The sequence below is a fragment of the Zonotrichia albicollis genome, chromosome 31 (genome assembly GCF_047830755.1).
Source record: "Zonotrichia albicollis isolate bZonAlb1 chromosome 31, bZonAlb1.hap1, whole genome shotgun sequence".
Classification (NCBI taxonomy): Eukaryota; Metazoa; Chordata; class Aves; order Passeriformes; family Passerellidae; genus Zonotrichia; species Zonotrichia albicollis.
Window position 1 is genome coordinate 2,460,193 of NC_133849.1, and position 17,415 is coordinate 2,477,607.

General features: G+C 54.3%; 1 protein-coding gene and 1 pseudogene across 1 annotated transcript; both read right to left on the minus strand.

The window, feature by feature from the left end:
* Nucleotides 1-775: 775 nt before the first annotated feature.
* Nucleotides 776-14,092, minus strand: LOC141725766 (uncharacterized). The gene is made up of 2 exons (XM_074529800.1): nucleotides 13,537-14,092; nucleotides 776-2,247 (listed from the first exon to the last, which is right to left on the minus strand). The coding sequence occupies exons 1-2, from the start codon at nucleotides 14,090-14,092 to the stop codon at nucleotides 1,493-1,495; spliced, it is 1,311 nt and encodes a 436-aa protein (XP_074385901.1). The 3' UTR covers nucleotides 776-1,492.
* A 259-nt stretch (nucleotides 14,093-14,351) lies between these two features.
* Nucleotides 14,352-16,462, minus strand: LOC141725767 (class II histocompatibility antigen, B-L beta chain-like; annotated as a pseudogene).
* Between the last annotated feature and the right edge of the window lie 953 nt (nucleotides 16,463-17,415).

Consider the following 17,415-nt stretch of genomic DNA (forward strand, 5'->3'; position numbering starts at 1 on the left):
CAAAATGGGGTCGGGACCCCAAAACGGAGCAGGAGGGGCCTGGAGACCCCAAAACCAAACACGGGGAAGGGGACTGGGGGAACAATCGGAAAGGGGAGGGAGAGCGGGGAAAAGAGGGTCGGGACCCCAAACTTAAACTGGGAAGGGGATGGGACCCCAAAATTGAGATGGGAGGGAAATGGGACACCAAAATTAGGCTGGGAGATGTATGGGACCCTAGAACTGACCTGGGAGAGGGATGGGACACCCCAAATTGAGCTGGGAGGGAGGTGGGACCCCCAGACAGGATTTAGCCAATTTTGTTTATTCCTAGAATATGTAAATGAGTTTATGGATATGCAAGAAATCTATGAATATGCAACAGGCTGATGTCATGGGAGACAAGGACCAAGGGGCGAAGGTTGTTATGGCTTTCAAGACCCTCCAGATATTTTTGGGGACACCCCTTAATTATTCTGACTTGGTTACATCAGCCTGTTGCATATTCATAGACCCCCATGAATAACCATAAACTCATTTACCTATTTCAGGAACTATTTGACATGGCCCATCCTTGGGGGTGTCTCCCCATTTCAGCAGCCTCCACTGGAATGGAAAATATATACCCCCTCCCTTTGATTATTAATAATAGTAATAACAATAACAAAATAATAATAATAATAATAATAATAATAATAATAATAATAATAATAATAATAATAATAATAATAATAATAATAATAACAACAATAATATTAAAAATAATTTGAAATTAGGGGGCTCTCAGGAAAAGATATGGGAGTAGAAATAACAGTTTTTTATTTGTAAAAATTAAAAATACAAATGCAGTAGTAAAAAAAAAAAAAAAAAACAGTGACAGGGTCAGAATTCTCCAGGAGTCCAGTGAAAAAGGTTGATCCTCTTGGAATCCAGTGCGAAAAGGGCTGATCCTCTGTGAATCCAGTGGGAAAAGCTTGATCCTCTAGGAATCCAGTGGAGTAGGAGGCTGATCCTTTGCAATCCAGTGGGAAAAGGGCTGATCCTTTGGGAATCCATTTCTTAACCCCCAAAGGCAGGGCAAAGGCAGGGCAGTGGAATATTTACAGGGTATCCCAAGGGTGGAGTTGGGGTTTGGGTCAGGGGAGGAGTTCTTAGCAACACAAGAAGGGTGAGATCAAATTCCTGCCTCTTAGCAACAGCAGCACTCCACACAGAACATGTCCCCAAATCCTAAATTCCCTCTAAAACAACTGAGCAATTATGGAACTTCAGATCTATCTATTTGATCAATTTCCCTCATTTAATCCAGTTTTGGGTGTTTTTAAAGGATGAAGGTGCAGCAGAGGAAAATTAAGGCCAAACCAAAAGGAGAAGCAGCCAGGTGTGTTCCCAACATGGATCACAGGGAATGTGAGTGACCAGGGCTGTGCCCAAAGTGCCTCCTCCAGTGGGGGATGGAGCTGGAGCAGCGCACGAAGCTCTGCCCGCACTCGGGGCACTCGCAGGGCTTCCCTTAGTGGTGCCTCCGTTGGTGTCGGGTCAAGTGAGAGCTCCTGGAGAAGCTCTTCCCACACTGGGGACACTCGTAGGGCCTCTCCCCAGTGTGGATGCGCCGGTGGGTGACGAGGGTGGAGTTGCGCTTGAATCCCTTCCCACAGTTGGGGCATTGGAAGGGCCTCTCCTCTCTGTGAATCCGATAGTGCTGGAGGAGAACGGAGCTGGTCGGAAACTTCTTCCCACACTTGGAACACTCGTAGGGCCTCTCCCCAGTGTGGGTCCTCTGGTGCACAATCAGGCTGGATCTCTCTCTGAAGCACATCCCACACTCGGAACACTTGTACGGCCTCTCCCCAGTGTGGATCCTCTGGTGGCTGATCAGGCTGGAGCTCGCTCTGAAGCTCTTCCCACACTCCCCACACTCGTAGGGCCGTTCCCCAGTGTGGGTCCTCTGGTGCACAATCAGGTGGGAGTTCCGCCTGAAGCTCTTCCCACACTCCTCGCATGTGTGGGGCTTCTCCCCATCATGGAGCTGATCATGGAGCACCAGCTCTGAGCTCTGGCTCCGTCTCCGGCCGCCTTCCCGGCCCAGGCTGGCTCTTTCCCCCTCAGATCCCCGCCGGCTGCGTTTGCAGCCCCTCCTCGTGCGGCATCTCCGGGGCTTTTCCTCCCCGTTGCCTTCCTGCGCCATGGAGCCGCTCAAAACGGCCTCTTCCACCAGGTTCTGCCGCGGGCATTTGTCCTCCCTGCTCTCCATGCTCAGCTCCTGCTCTGGGGGAGGAAGGACAAGGACAGGATGGGATTTGCCTCTGTGCCACAGGCAAGGGCAAGGAGATCACCCCAGGGCGTCCGCAGGAGGACGGCACCGCCACCCCCTGATGACCATCCAAGGGGCCTTTTCCGCTCAGCCTTGGACTTCTTCATTCTCCAAACATCCCCAAAAACCCCAACCCAGGGACCCCCCGGGATATCCGGGCCGAGCTCCCCCTCCCCGCTCACAGGCGCGATGGGGGAGCGATGATCCCACAGGTGGGGGCTGCGAATTCAGGCAGGGATCGACGGCGTGGTTCCCTCAGCTCAGCCTCGATCTGCCTTTGTCCCTCCTCTTCCTCCCACTCATCCCCTTCCATCCCCCATCCTCCTCCCTCTCTGTGTTATCCTCACTTCCTTTTCCTCTTCCATCCCTCCCCTTCTATCCCACCTCCTCCTCCTCCCTAACCCCACCTCCTCCTCCCCCTTTGTAATGAGTTAATGTCTTAGTTTGTTCATCAAGTTGCTAAAGACTATGAAAAGGGGAAAAGCCAATAACAGAAAAATCGCAAAGAAAGATGTAACAAGCTAGTATGTTGCAAGATTAATATAACGGGCTAATATACTGCAAAATAAATGTCATAAGGCTTAAACTGCAAAATCTTAGAAGCTATTATGTTGAAATGCTAAGTAAGCAATGTGTAACTATATGTACCTATGTGCCTATTGTTTGCCGAGGAGTAAGGGGCGAGGCCGTTGACACGGGTAGCGGGCCTGCTATGATTGATAGCACAATATTTGCTTATCTGCTGAGTAAGCTTAAAGTTCCAGGAACCAGACCAACCATACCAACTAAGGAAAGGTTGACCGTGGGGCAAGAAGAAGAAGACTACCGGCCTTCATCCTCAGACCACCGGGAGGCAGACTACGACCGCCTAGCAACAGGAGGAGAATGCACAGAGTACTACCCTGAAAGACACGCCAACCCGGAAGCAGGACTGTATAGAAACCCCACGAAATACCAGAAGCGGGCGGCGGTTGGCGGAGCGGAGACTCCCCTGTCACCCAGCACTGATTTGCTTTTTGCCTTGCTTGCTGTAATCAATAAAAATTGTTAATCTGATTATACTCACTCGGCAGATTGACCACTCCAATTTATAACACCCTTCATCCCTGCCCTTCCCTCCTCCTCCTCCTCCCCCAGCAGCAGCCACACCCTCGGTGCCCCGTTCCCGCAGCCCTCGCAGCCGCGGCAGGAGCGGGGATGGAGCCGGGACAGGTCGGGATGGGCAGCGCGGGGCTCTCGGCTGCTCCAGCCGCTGCAGGCGGGGGGAACCCGGCCCGGGCCAAAGGAGAGGCAAACTGGGCAAACTGGGGGCTGCACATCCAAACTGGGCCTTGCTGGGGACCCTGCCTGGGCACTGCCAGCCCTTGGGGCTCCTCTCGGCACATCCGCCAGGGGGAGCGCACACAGGGCTGGGGGATCCCAGCAGTGGCAGCACTGCCAGGGACTGGGCTGGACTGGGATCGTACTGGGAGTGACTGGGACTGTACTGGGCTTGTACAGATATCATACTGGGATCGTACTGGGAGTGACTGGGAGTGCACTGGGCTTGTACTGACATCATACTGGGATCATACTGCCATGCCAGGGCAGACTGTGATCGCACTGATGGACACTGGGATCATACTGGGAGTGAGCAGGAGCCTGCAGGAGGCAACTGAGACCATGTTAGGGGCAAATGGGATATACTGGGAGTGACTGGGATTATGCTGAGGATGACTGGGAGCAGCTGTGAGTAACTGGGATCATGGTGGGAGCAACTGGGAAGAACAGGGAGTGACTGCGTGCATGCTGGCAGGCACTGGAAACTGCTGGGCTTGTACTGGGATGAACTGGGATAATACTGGTGGTGACTGGCAGTGAGTGCCACTACTCTGAGGCTGACTGGGAGTGCTTGGGAGCAAATGGGATCATACTGGAAGGAACTGGAAAGATGGTGGAGGGAACTGGGGTACCCTGGGAGATACTGGGAGTGACTGGAAGGAAAGTGAGGGTGAAAGAGAGCAACTGGAACCATGTGGAGTACTACTGGTTTATTCTGGCAGAGACTGGGAGCACACTGGGCCCATATTTGGATCATACTGGGATTGACTGGACTAATACTGGGAGGAACAGAGTGTCACAGTGAGCACTCCCTGCACATCATCCCCCATACTGGGCCTGACTGGGAGCAACTGGGAGCAAATGGCATCATACTGGGACTCACTGAGTTGATTGAGGAAGTCACTGGAACCAGGCTGGCAGCAGCTTGGACCAAACTGGGAGAGACTGGAAGTAAGTGGGATTATACTTCTAAAAAATGCATATTTTGTGATTGGGTTTTCGCAAATATTAAAATGAATATTATATGTCGTATGTTAGAAAGTACTGCTGTATTAATTCTCTTAAATAGTTGGTTAAATATAGATTTAGGTTATTAAAAAAATGTTAAAATAGAAACTATGCTTGGTAAGAGACTTTTTTAAAAAAAGGACTTGCAGCGAGATAGCAGCCACAGGACACCTAAATCTTTCAGGGAAAAAGAATTTAGTGCTCTCTTGTCAGAAGAAATAACTTCTTCGTGCCTCGAAGCTGCTGTTAGGTTTCAGACGAAGAAGTTGACACTGACCAGACAGAATCCTGTGTTTGAATGGAATTTATGCATCATGTATGAGGTGTATGAATATGCAACAGGCTATTGTTTTTAATGGTTAATCCTGTGTTAACAGGTGTCCTTTTTCGGGCTCGTGCTTCCCAGAAAAATGCTTCCCAGAAAAAGGTCCCCGGATGTCCGTAACTCTTTGTATTTGTTGTCTCATATTGTCCTAATTGGATTTGTCACAATTGTCATTACTCTAATATTATTACTATTTTTATAATCATTTTATTACCATTAAACTTTTAAAATTTTAAAAGCAAGTGATTGGCGTTTTTCACAATTTGGTAGCAGAGGATGGTTACTAACACCTCGCTGCCGGTGCTTTAGGAGAGTCAGAGTGGGGAAGGCGCGCCCTGCCCCGTTGGCAGCCTCGCTCTGTCTCCCCTGGGGCGACCGACAGATGCAGGTTATGGTGGACAAAGGGAGACAATAAAACAAAGAGAAGGGAAAAGGCTCCCTACAACCGCGGTAATTGGCCCCCTAAGAGTAGTAATGTGCACGAAGAACCCGGGAAGAAAAAGGGATTGGTAAGTATTTCTCAGGGGGGCAGGTACAGGGGGATGAATGTGTGTGAATGAGAGGAGGGCTGGTTGTCCCAGACCTGCCAAGTGAGTGCTGGAGTCTCCCACGCTGCGTTTCCAACTTTCCTCGAGGGAAGCAGCCAGTAAAGAGACACAGCGAGTGAGAAGAGGAGTGAGAGAATCCCCCGGGGTAACTGGGACTGGGTCTCAGAGAGGGGCTGGACCCCTCGGAGCAAGGGAGCAGAGGAGTTTCCGAGCCAAATCCACTAGGAAACGAGACAAAAGGGAACCCTAAAACTTCTGCTGGTTTGAGGGATAAGAGAGCCCAAGAGCATCCAGAATTAAAACCTGCTGCGTTGAAGAATTAACATTCTAAGAGCATTCACGGTTGAGCAAAATTCTGCTGGATTGAGGATATGCTCAAGAGCATCTGGGGTTGGGCAGCACAGCTGGGTTGAGGGATATCCAAGAGCACCAGGACTGGCCAGAAACACCTAAACTTGAAATAGGTGATGTGAAAGTGTAGTATATGGTAGAGATAATTCATGCTACTAATGTATAAAATATTGTAAAATGCACACTATGTCTTTTGACCATCCTGGTCAGGAGCAGTGTCTTATTCATATACATCTAGTTTCTGGATTTGGTTGGGATAAACATCGGGGTTTTTAATGAAAGAACAGAAGCTTCCAGGGCGATAATCGCTGGCTTCCCCTGGTCACCAGGTCCACCCAAGAGTGATTAACGCCTCCTTGATTTCAGCTACCACAATGATCCACAGCCCCACCCTGATGCATGTGAATGCTGACTTCCCCGGAGTCTACTGACAACATCAGACACCGGGACTGAGTCTTTGTCCACCTCTGCTCAGGTAAAGCCAAGGTTATGCATGGGAAGAGACACAAAGAACATTCGGTTGTCTCTGCCTCGAGCAGAATAAACTGTAAAAGAACTCGCTGCGTCAGGCAGCATTTGTGAACAGGGGGAGACTCTGACATTCGCAGGTCAGATCCGTGTTCACCCAGCACCGAACCCAGGCTTGACACTGACCCTTGGCTGTGCTGGTTTTGACAACCGAACTTCAGTCGCACAGACAAATTAATAAATCTTTGCTAAATTTTCATATAAGTTTGGCTCTCGATTTGATCATTTATAACAAAAGTTACCTTATTGTTGTCTTGTTGTGTGTGAGAGTGAGTCACACACAAAATCAGCCTCAGCTTCCCGGGCGGGTGGGAAGGGGGGCTGTGGAAAGAGGAGTGTGTGACCCACAAATAAGCCATTGTTCTCCTGGCGTGTGGGGGCTGTGGCATAAGGTACAGGTGACCTGCAAACGGGCCATTGTCCCCAGGGCCTGTGAGGGGGCCGTGGCTAAAGAGTGTGAGTGACACACAAATCATCCTCACAGGGGAACGGCACCGGAGGCAGCAGAGTCAGGGCCCTCCCAGGAGGCCCGGAGATACTGAGACCCAGAGGCCACCCCAAGGCCAGGGGGGGCCACAGGGACCCGCGATTCTCTGTCAACAGGGATCCACTCTGTGTCCTGAGGGCGGGAAAGAATGTGTGGAAGTGAGTGAGAAACAAAAGTGAGCGAATGTAGATGAATGAAAGTATAGGTAATGTAGATTCTGTATTTTAACCTTCACTATATCTCCTTGGAGGGAGGTGTATTGGACTGAAAGTAGTGTGAGAAAAAACATTTTTCTTTTTGGGTGTGTAGTTGAAAGAAAAGTGGTATTTAAGTTGTTAGTGAAAGTGAAAAACAGAGATAGAAGATGAATAGATAAGATCTTGAAAAATGAGACAGAAAACCAGTAAGTTGGATACAGGGAAAAAAAAAAAGAAAAAAAACCAGTCCTTTGGGAGTTATGTTACCTAACAGAGATACAACTACTTGCAAAAGGAGAAAATACAGGGTATGTAGTAGTTGATGGGGAAAACATGCAAACTACAGAAAAAGGGAAATTAACCTTAAATTACTAAGCTCAGACTTGTGAATTATATACTTTAAATAGAGCACTAGAATATTTAACACAAAACAAAGGAACTATATATACAGATTCAAGGTATGCCTTTAGAGTAGTACATACCATTAAAAAATTTGGAAAGGAAAAAAGATTACTTAATTCAAGAAGAAAAGGACTAGTAAATGAGGAACTTATTTTAGAGGTTTTAGAGGCATTAAAATAACCTAAAAGAAGTAGCTATAGTACATGTTAAGGAACCCCACAAGGGAAAGACCCCAGCAAGAAGAGGAAATAATTTGGCAGATCACAAAGCTAAGGATGCAGCAGAAAATGGAGCTGAAAGAGTTATGTTAACATTAACTCCAAACCAGGAAAAACTGGAAATTCCAAAGTTTAGGGAAGCTGAGAAAAAAGAATTAAACAAGACAGGAAGTGAACAAGATAAATCAGGGAAATGGAAACTTCTTGATGGAAGACAATTTCTAAATAAAATGTGCTTCTAGGAAAATATTAGAAGACATGCATCAGAAAACCCACTAGGGTACTCAAGCTTTGTGTGATCACTTTTAAGGAACTATGGGTGGACTGGGATTCTCGGAGTAGCCAAGCAAGTAACTGAAAGATGCTTAATTTGGCAAAAGAGAAATAAAAAGGTCAAGAGAAAAACAACATTAGGAGGACGTGAGTTAGCTCGTTGGCCATTTCATTGTATCCAAGCAGAAGTTTGGATTTGTTAGGTTCTGTGTTTTTTTGTAAAACAAAAAACCATTTAATCTAGAAGAAAGAGAATATGCCATATGTTAGACAGGAGATTTTAGGAGAATAAAAATCTTTAAAGTATCAGAATGCCCCGAGAAAAAAAACAAGGAAAGAAAAAGGGGAAATGAAAGAGAAGGGAATAAGAGGAAAACTCAGAAAGAGAGTGGGATCCTCTGCAGCTCTTGCCCCCTCCGTTCGCGGCCCAGGCGCCTGTCCCGGGTCCCGGCTCGCTGCCCGCCTCAGCTCCGCCTGCCCCGCTTTCCATCCCAGGTGCGGCCTCACTGCCCAGGGCAGCTCCACCTGCCCCGGCGCTCTCGCTCAATTTGTGTGCCCTGCTCCCACTGCCTGGCCCGCGGCCGCTCTGCCGCCCATGCTGGGCAAGATGGGGGTTGCTCTGTCCTGCCGCCTGCTCCGAGCTCACCGCGCCCACCGCACCCAGGGGGGGTCCCAGCCATCCCATCCCCGCCTGCCCTGCCCGTGCCACCTGCGCTGGGCACCGCCGCTGCTGCCGGGCTCTCCCACCTGCCTTTGCTCTGCCGGCAGCTGCCGGATCAGCCGCCATCAGCCATCTGGGGGCTGCCCACGCTCCGCCTTGGGCTCCACGGGAACATCCCCCTCTGGTGATTCCGCCAGCAGACCCTGCCCACACTCCCACCGAGCCTCGGCGGGACATCCTCCCCTGACCCCGTCCTGCTCTGAGTTACGTCCCATTGGTAACCACAGCTCTGGCTGTTCAGGGAAACTCTCGCTCTCCACAGGAAGCATCTTAACGAAACACTAGGAGCTCAGTTAAAAGGCAGCCCTCTTCAAATTCTTTCTCAAAACACGGGAGAAAGGCTATAGAAGGGAAAAAAATGAAAGAGTTGGATGAAGGGATTGCTCTATTTCCGTTCAGAGAGGTTCCCATGGGAGGGATGCGCTGCCCCACCCCGCGGGAGCCACCAGCGCCCCTGCCGGCCGTGCCCGGAACTGCACCCAAGGGGAAAGCGCCGCAGCCCAAAGGCCGGGACTGGCTCCGGGCTCTGTTTGCTGTCAGTGCCGCAGCTGTTGCTGTTTGTTTGCTTTATTATACACACTAGTAAAGAACTGGTATTCCTATTCCCATATCTTTGCCTGAGAGCCCCTTGATTTCACTATTCTAAAAATTAAGAGGGAGGGGGTTTGCATTCTCCATTCCAAGAGAGGCTTTATCTGCCTTCCCGAGCAGACACCTCTCTTGTAAAGCAAGACAAGCACCCACAGGCACTGAGGGGGCTGCAGGAGGGGCACAACAAGGCCCTGCAGCACCTGGGCACAAAGGCACAGCAGGCGAATGCAAGAAGGGAGCAGCAAAAGGCCAAGCTGAAGGCAAAGGCCAGGGCACAGTTCCTACAGCCCCTGAGGGATCAACCCCAGGGCCCAAGGGGGCCCCAGCACCCAGGGCACGGCTCGGCCACAAGCACCTGGCAGAGGCATTGCCCTCCTCGCCAGGGGAGAGCCCACCCAAACAGCCCCTGGCAAGGAACCAGGGCTCCAGCTGCAGGGCACAAGGACACTGCAAGCACAGACAGCAGCACCCTCAGCACCAGCAAGTCCACCCCTTGATGGACATGGATTGGCAGGGCTGTCACAGCTCCTATCACACCAGGGACCCTCCACACTGCAGCCCTTGAGAGCATTCAGGGTGGGTCCGCATTGAGAGGAGGCATTTCCTGATGGACACAGGGGCCTCTCAATCCACTCTGAATCTTAGACCTAAGTAGGGGAAATGCCAAAAATGTCTCTGATTATTCAGGGGATAAGTGGGAAAGATGTGTGGTTTTATTCAACCACTGTTAGCAGAAGTGGGAGATGGATCTGAAACGCATTAAGTTTTATCCGCTCCTAATTGTTATCATGATTTACTGGGAAGGCATTTGATCGCTAAACTCGTAACTCAAAGTAATATTATAAAAAGTGATACAAAGGCCAGTTCTGTTGTACCTCTGTGCCAAATGTCAGGCACGGCCTATGCTGAAGTGAACCCAGAAATGTGGGCAGCCCCAGGGAAAGAGGGAAAATTAGATATGGAGCCTCTACAAATTACTTTAAAGCAACCAGGACAAGCAATACCCTGTTCCAAGAGACGGAAGGAAGGGCTCGCAGCCTGGTATTGAGTCCCTCTTAAAGGCAGGGCTTTTGGAGCCAAGGATGCCTCCCTAGAACACTCCTATCCTGCCAGTCAAACTGGATGGATGGACACAAGGAGGAAACACAGAATTTTCAAGTGTTAAAATGAAGATTAACTAAGGTGTCTGGCCTGGGCCTTCCAGACAGGTTAAAAATATTTGAATTATAGGTGGATGCTAAACAGGGTCTTGCCAAAGGAATTCTTGTGCCAAAATATTTAACTCTATATAAGATCTCCTACAGTTCAAGTCTGGCATCAAGTTCAAGCTCTGACAACCAAAAGAGCCTCTAAATGGATGAGCAGGGCTTGGTTATTACAGTATGAAACTTGTTCAATGGCACAGGAGGATTTAGACCTGAGGACAGGGCAAGGGTTTAACCCAGCCTCCTGTTTGAACAGCCTGGAGAGGGGCTGGCAAGGAACCCAGGACTGCACTCAAGGGACAGAGCTCCAGACACAGGCTGGGACAGATTGATGATGGGACATTCCCTGATGATGGGACATTCCCTGGCCTGAGGGAGAAACTGTGTTTGTGGATGGCTCTGCAAGGGCAGCAGAAGGGAAAAGAGCTACAAGACAGGCTGTTATTAAGGAAGGGGAATCAGACACAGCGCAGGTCACCGCCCCATGCTCAGCTCAACCCATGCAGCTCTGGGTGCCTGTGAGAGCCTGGCACTGAAATGCCCTGAGCAGGAAGGCTTCAATATCTTCTGCTGACACCATGGCACCTAACAGGGGGGCAAAAGCAATTCTCACTGCTTCAGCAACCACTGGGGCAGATATCAAGGCATATTCTCTCACAGCAAGCTGGGCTGGCACACAGCCTGCCCTGGCACTTTGCTGCTGCCAACACCCAGCCAGGACATCGGCTCCTGCCTAAGGAGTGCAAAGCAGCACCACTGGTGGCCAAGGGGCCCATGCCAAGTGTCCCTGAGGCCAGAAACAGCCGCCAGCACAGCTCAACACGGGGGGACCCCTCAGCCTGGCCTCAAGGGCTCTGAAGCCCCGGAGATTTGCACTTCCCGCCTGCAGCAGGACAATGGGAGGCCGCCCCTGAGCCTGCCCTGAAGGCAACGCAGCAGCAGCCAGGGCTCCACAGCGGGCCAAGCCCCTGCGCCTGCCCACAGATCCTCGGCTGGAATCCTCTGCAATCCTGGCCACTCTCCTCTGCCATCTCCAGCCACTGGGGCCAAGCCTTGCTGCCACTGCTGCAGCTTCAGCGCTGCCTGGGCCTGCACTGCCACAGCTGCTGGGGAACACCAGGGCACAATTCCACTCTGGGGCTCACTCACACCCACACTCTGGGCTGCCTGCCATTGCACTGCTGCAAAATATACCATGTTTCGGTTCGTTTAAATCTTATTCCTCTGCTCAGGCTTGGTTTGTCTGTGCCTTGGGGAAATGAATTTTTAAGGTTCTATTTAAGGGATGTTACACCACTCAATAGAGATGAGTTTAACATCTCAACAGACTGGGAACAGCTCAAAAGACACCCACAGAGATAACGACCAGCAACAAAACATCAACATTGCCCAGCAGCAGGAAGTGAAGCTTCATTCCAGGCAGCCTGCAGAGGAGCTTTAAAAATGGAAATTAACACTGCCGGCAAAATGCACCTGGGTCTCTTGCCCGGGGCAGGAATTGGGCTGATTCCCTCTGCCCCTCACCCCAAGCTCTGCCTGCTGGCACTGAAGGAATTTGCACAGCTCAAGGCAGAGCCCAGGGGGAGGATATCTGACCCTGCAACACAAACGGGTGAAGCTGCAAAGGGAAACAGCAGAAGGAGAATGTTGGGAAAACTTCACTATAAATAATTGGGGGGAATCATCCCTCTGCCCACTCCAACGTGCTGGCACTGTCTGTGTTACATAGGGTATATGAGAGCAGTGGGGGTTTTTTGCTACCAAAAATTCAGGGAAATCAGTTGGGAATCCAAGGATTTGATTATTTATTTAGAGAAAAGCAGTCAACTGATGCAGCCCTGGCTGGAGAGAGCAGCCAAAAAGGGGGAAAAGATGACCGGCCAGGAAAACAAATACAACAAGACCATGGACCAGGCCCTGGGAACCCGAACCAATTCATATCAGGAGCCACAGAACCCATTTCTCATTTCAATTGCATCACTAGATTACAAGCTGCCCTCGCAATAATAACCAACCAGACAGCTCCAGCTCCTGACCTTCCTGCCGACCAATCCACTGAAATGAGGAACACAACACTTAACCATGGGATGGGATCAGATCATCTGTTAGCAGAAAAAGGAGGAGTTTGTGGAAAATTAAATGGCTCATACTGCTGTTGGCAAAGAGATGACAAAGGAAAAGTGGTGAAAAAAAAAAAAAAACAACACCAGAAACAAAAAAGCATCTCATGTATTGGTCCATACATGGAAATTATGGGAATGGGACACGGTTTTGTGGCTCCCTGGCAGACCATGGGTTAAACGAATGCTGTTTCTCCTCGGATGTGCTACAGCAACTCTCATCTTTTTACGGTGCTCCACACCTTGAGAGTGCAGCTCATTCAGTAGGTGAGCGAGGCACCAGGGATTTGTAGATAAGGAAGTAACTGGGGGAAACCACCAGCTTCAATAAATGTTACTAATTAAAAGGGACTGCTGCTCACAGAAAGTCCCGCTGAATTCCTGAAATTCCAGAAGAACAAAGACTTAACTAAGCCGTGATTATGGAATGTTATACGAAAGTGGGGGTGCACAATAACGAGGACATGCAGTTGGCGGATCGGGAGGTCTGAACCTTCCAAGTACCTCAGCCAGTGGGCAAAGGGAGAGGGAGATGAGGCCGGGAAAATGAGGATACAAAGGAGGCTGCGAACTACAACAATGGAAGAGAGCGCACGGCAAATGCCCCACGGCCTCTCCCTCTGCTCAGCAATAAAGTCACTTTTACAGGACTCCTCTGTCTCCTCTGGGCACAGAAACCTCCGGCCACGGCAATTTCCCCGCACAGCCCCGGGCACGGGGCAGCCCCCTCTGTCCCAGCCACAGCAACCGGGCCGAGCCAGCGCTGCTCCGGCAGCGGCTCCTGCCGAGGCAGCGGCCGCAAGGAGACCGCGGGCAGCCGCTCCCGCAGCGCCCTCACGCCAGCGGCAACACGGGCCGGACACGGCACAACCAACCCGCCCGAGCCCCCTGCCGCCCCCGAGGCCCGCAGCCAGCCCCGAGCCCCCGCACAACCCAGCGCGGTTCCCACCTGCGCTGCGGCCGCCTCTGAGCTCCGCCGCCGCCTCACCGCGCTCCGGCCGCCGCCGCCGCTCCCGGGACCGCACACAGGCTCGGACAATGGCGGCGCTTCCAGCAACCGCTGCCCTCAGCCCGCCCCCGGGACCCTGCCCCGCCCCCCTCCCACCAATCAGCGCGCCCCAACCACGACTGACGGCACCACCGCCCAATCGCCGCCAGGGGCGGGCTCTGCACACGGCACAGCCCCGCCCCGCGCTCTCAGGGCCCCCCGGGCTGCGTGAGGGCACAGCCGGATAGCAGGAGGAGGGATGGAGCACGAGGAGCATGTGTTGCTGCCCGCGGATCCCGCAGTGCCCCGGGTCGGGACCAGCTCCGTGCCCCGCTCCAGCTCGACGTCCCGTTGGACGATCCGCGCTGGATAATCCCGAGTGACCCCCAGGGTCACAGCTCCCCGTGTTGGGAACACTCCTGGCTGCGGGTTCCACATCTTCCCGGCCCCCCTGGGGACACCTCGATGTAGGCCGGGGGATCCCCGCTACTTTTCCTGTTTCTGCTCCTCTCCTCATCTCCCCCTTCTCTTCCTCCCGCCTCTCCCTCCCGGTTCAATCGCTCCTCCCGCTCCTCCTCCCCCCTCCTTCCCCTCATCTCTCTCTCACGTCCCCCCCTCCATCGTCATTCTCCTTCGTCCTCTTCCTCCTCCCGCTACCCCCGGGCCCAGCCCCCACCCTTTGTCCCCCTCCCTTTACCCAAATCCGGCCCATCGCCCGCCCCCCAAACCCCTCCCCATCACCCCCAATAAACGGCCCCGGGCCCAACTGGGAAGCTTTACTGGGAGCACTGGGAGCAGGCACTGGGCGGTGGCAGAGCGCCAGCGGGGCTGGGGGGGACACGGGACTCCAACAAAATCAGCGGAGCGGGGACGGAGCGGGGGGTCCCGGCCGGGCCCGAGCGCACGGGGAGGGGCTGCGGCCGCCGCCGGCTCAGGAGCTCTGTGGGCAGAGAAAAGGGGGTGACACCGGGCTGGGGGCCCCGGCGAGAGCGCACACGCTCCGCTACGGGGTGGACGCCACCCCCGGCACCCGCCCTGACCTTCTTGCACAGGGAGAAGCCGAGCCCCAGCGCCAGGAAGACCAAGCCCAAGACGAAGCCCCCAATCCCCATCAATATCTTGATGCGGGCGGCGTCCGGCGGCATCTCTGGGGGGTCCGCAGGGCTCAGCCCCCCCAAAACCTCTCAGCGACACACCAAGGCGCTCCGAGCGCCCCCTCCAGGCTGATTTCCGTCCCTCCCACTCGCATCCAGCATACTCCAAACCCCCTGCCCTTTGCACCCAGCGCCCACAAACTCCCTCCCAGTCACACCCAGAGCCTCCCCAACCCCATCCCACCCTCCCCAGAATCCCCCAAACCCCTTCCCCGCCCTTGCCTAGGCCCCAGCCCCTCTCCCAGTCCCAGCCCGGCTCTCTCCAGCTCCCTCCCACTGGCTCTGCCAGCGCCCCCAGGGGCTCCCCCGTACCCCAGTGCCGCCTCAGGGGCTGCTTTAGGCTGACGTGCTCCACCTGGCAGCTGTAGCTGAGCCCGCGCCGGGGGGGAGGTTTCCAGCAGCACCAGGAGCTGGTAGGTCCAGTCCCCGTTGGGGACCACGTCGGTGGCCACCACGTGCTCCGAGAGCTCCTGCTGGCCCTGGAACCACCTCACCTGGATGGCAGCAGGGTAGAAATCCATCACGGAGCAGAGCAGGCGGCCGGGGCCGGGCTGGGAGCTCGAGGGGGGCACCAGCGAGATGGACACGCTGGGGGGCACTGGGAGAGACAGGGAGAGAGAGCGGGGACACACTGGGATCAGCTGGGGGACACTGGGAGAGAGAAGGGAGGGCTGGGAATGGACTGAAATGGACACGGAATGACAGGGAATGGATTGGGGAACGTGGTGGGAGGGACTGGGGATGGGCTCAGATGGATTGGGAATGGTCTCAGAGGGAGTGGGAGAGACTGGGAAGGAGTTGGGTGACAGATGGGAAGGAATGGGGGAACTGGGAGAGAGGGAGGAGGTCTAAGAGTGAACTTTGAATGAACTGGGAAGAGACTGGGAATGGACTGGGAGAGACTGGGGAGGAACTGGGCATGGTCTTGGAGGGACTGGAATGGCACTGGGAGGGATCTTGGTGGCACTGGGAGGAACCGGGAATGAAGTGCGCGGCAGTGGGAGGGCGAGTCCGGCGCGAGGCACTCCGTGCTGCGGGTCTGCCTAGCAACAGATGAGTCATGAACACGATGCCATTTCATTGGTTGAGAAGTGTAAACTTTACGGGTCGCTGAAATGGACGCGCGGGGGGGCACCGGGAGGGACTGGGAGGATCTGGAAACCCCGGGGGTCGGCACAGGGAGGGCTGAGGGCTCTGGGCCGATGTCCAGGGAGATTTTGAGGGGCTCCAGGGTCACTGGCAGGGCAGGCCCCGAGGGGACACGCTCTCCCTCGTGCTCACCTCGGCTCTCCGTGATGAACCGGGTAAAGTTCTTGTACCAGCACCGGCAGAACCAGTCAACCGCAGTCCGTCTGTCCTCCATGAATACCGCATTGCTGTTCCAGCGCTTGGCCAACTTCTCCCCATAGCGGGTGAACCCCACAAAGTGCCCCACGTCGCTGTCGAACATTATGAACTGATCCCGGTTGTAGATGGATCTCTGGACGTACTTCACCTTCTCCGTGCCGTTAATGAAGTAACACTCGGACTTTGTCATCCTCTGGAACACCCCTGAGTGTGCAGGACACAGGTCAGGGGGTGCCAACCCACCACCCTCTCCCAGCATCCCCAGAGCAGCGGGGCCACCCCGGATCCCCACTCCGCACCCCCTGAGTCCCTCGGCCGCCATGGGACCCTCCTGCCCGCGCTGCCGCTTCCTCTTTGCCGCCCTTCCCCCATTTCCCCTTCAACATCGTCTCCCCTCCCACCTCCGGCCGCTCCCCAAATCACTTTTGGGGTCCCATTTCCCCATTTTCCCACAAATTCCCCAATCCCCAGCCCCCTCCCGCTCAGACATAGTGTTCCACCTCCGCTTTTGCCCCTTCCCCACCCTCTCCCACGGCTCCCTCTCCTCCCACCACCCTTCAGTCCCTCCCGCTCTCCTTTGGGGGGTCCCCTCCTCCTCCCCCTCCATTCCAGGTTCCCCCCTGGATAATCCCCCGAGGGTCACCCGGGATTATCCACCGCGGAACCTCCAACGGCACGTGGAGCTGGAGCGGGGCACGGAGCTCGTCCCGACCCGGGGCACTGCGGGATCCGCGGGCAGCAACACATGCTCCTCCTGCTCCATCCCTCTTCCAGCTCTCCGGCTCTGCCCTCACGCAGCCCGGGGGGCCCTGAGAGCGCGGGGCGGGGCTGTGCCGTGTGCAGAGCCCGCCCCTGGCTGCAATTGGAGGATGGTACCGTCAGTCCTGGTTGTGGCGCGCTGATTGGTGGGATCGGGGCGGAGCAGGGCCCCGGTGGCTGGGCTGAGGGCGCCATTGTCGTGTTTGTGGGGTCCGGGAGCGGCGGCAGCGGCCGGAGCACGGTGAGGCGGCGGCGGAGCTCGGAGGCGGCCGCAGCACAGGTGGGAGCCGCGCTGGGTTGTGCGGGGGCTCGGGGCTGGCTGCGGGCCTCGGGGGCGGCAGGGGGCTCGGGCGGGTTCGTTGTGCCGTGTCCGGCCCGTGTTGCCGCTGGCGTGAGGGCGCTGCGGGAGCGGCTGCCCGCGGTCTCCTTGCGGCCGCTGCCTCGGCAGGAGCCGCTGCCGGAGCAGCGCTGGCTCGGCCCGGTTGCTGTGGCTGGGACAGAGGGGGCTGCCCCGTGCCCGGGGCTGTGCGGGGAAATTCCCGTGGCCGGAGGTTTCTGTGCCCAGAGGAGACAGAGGAGT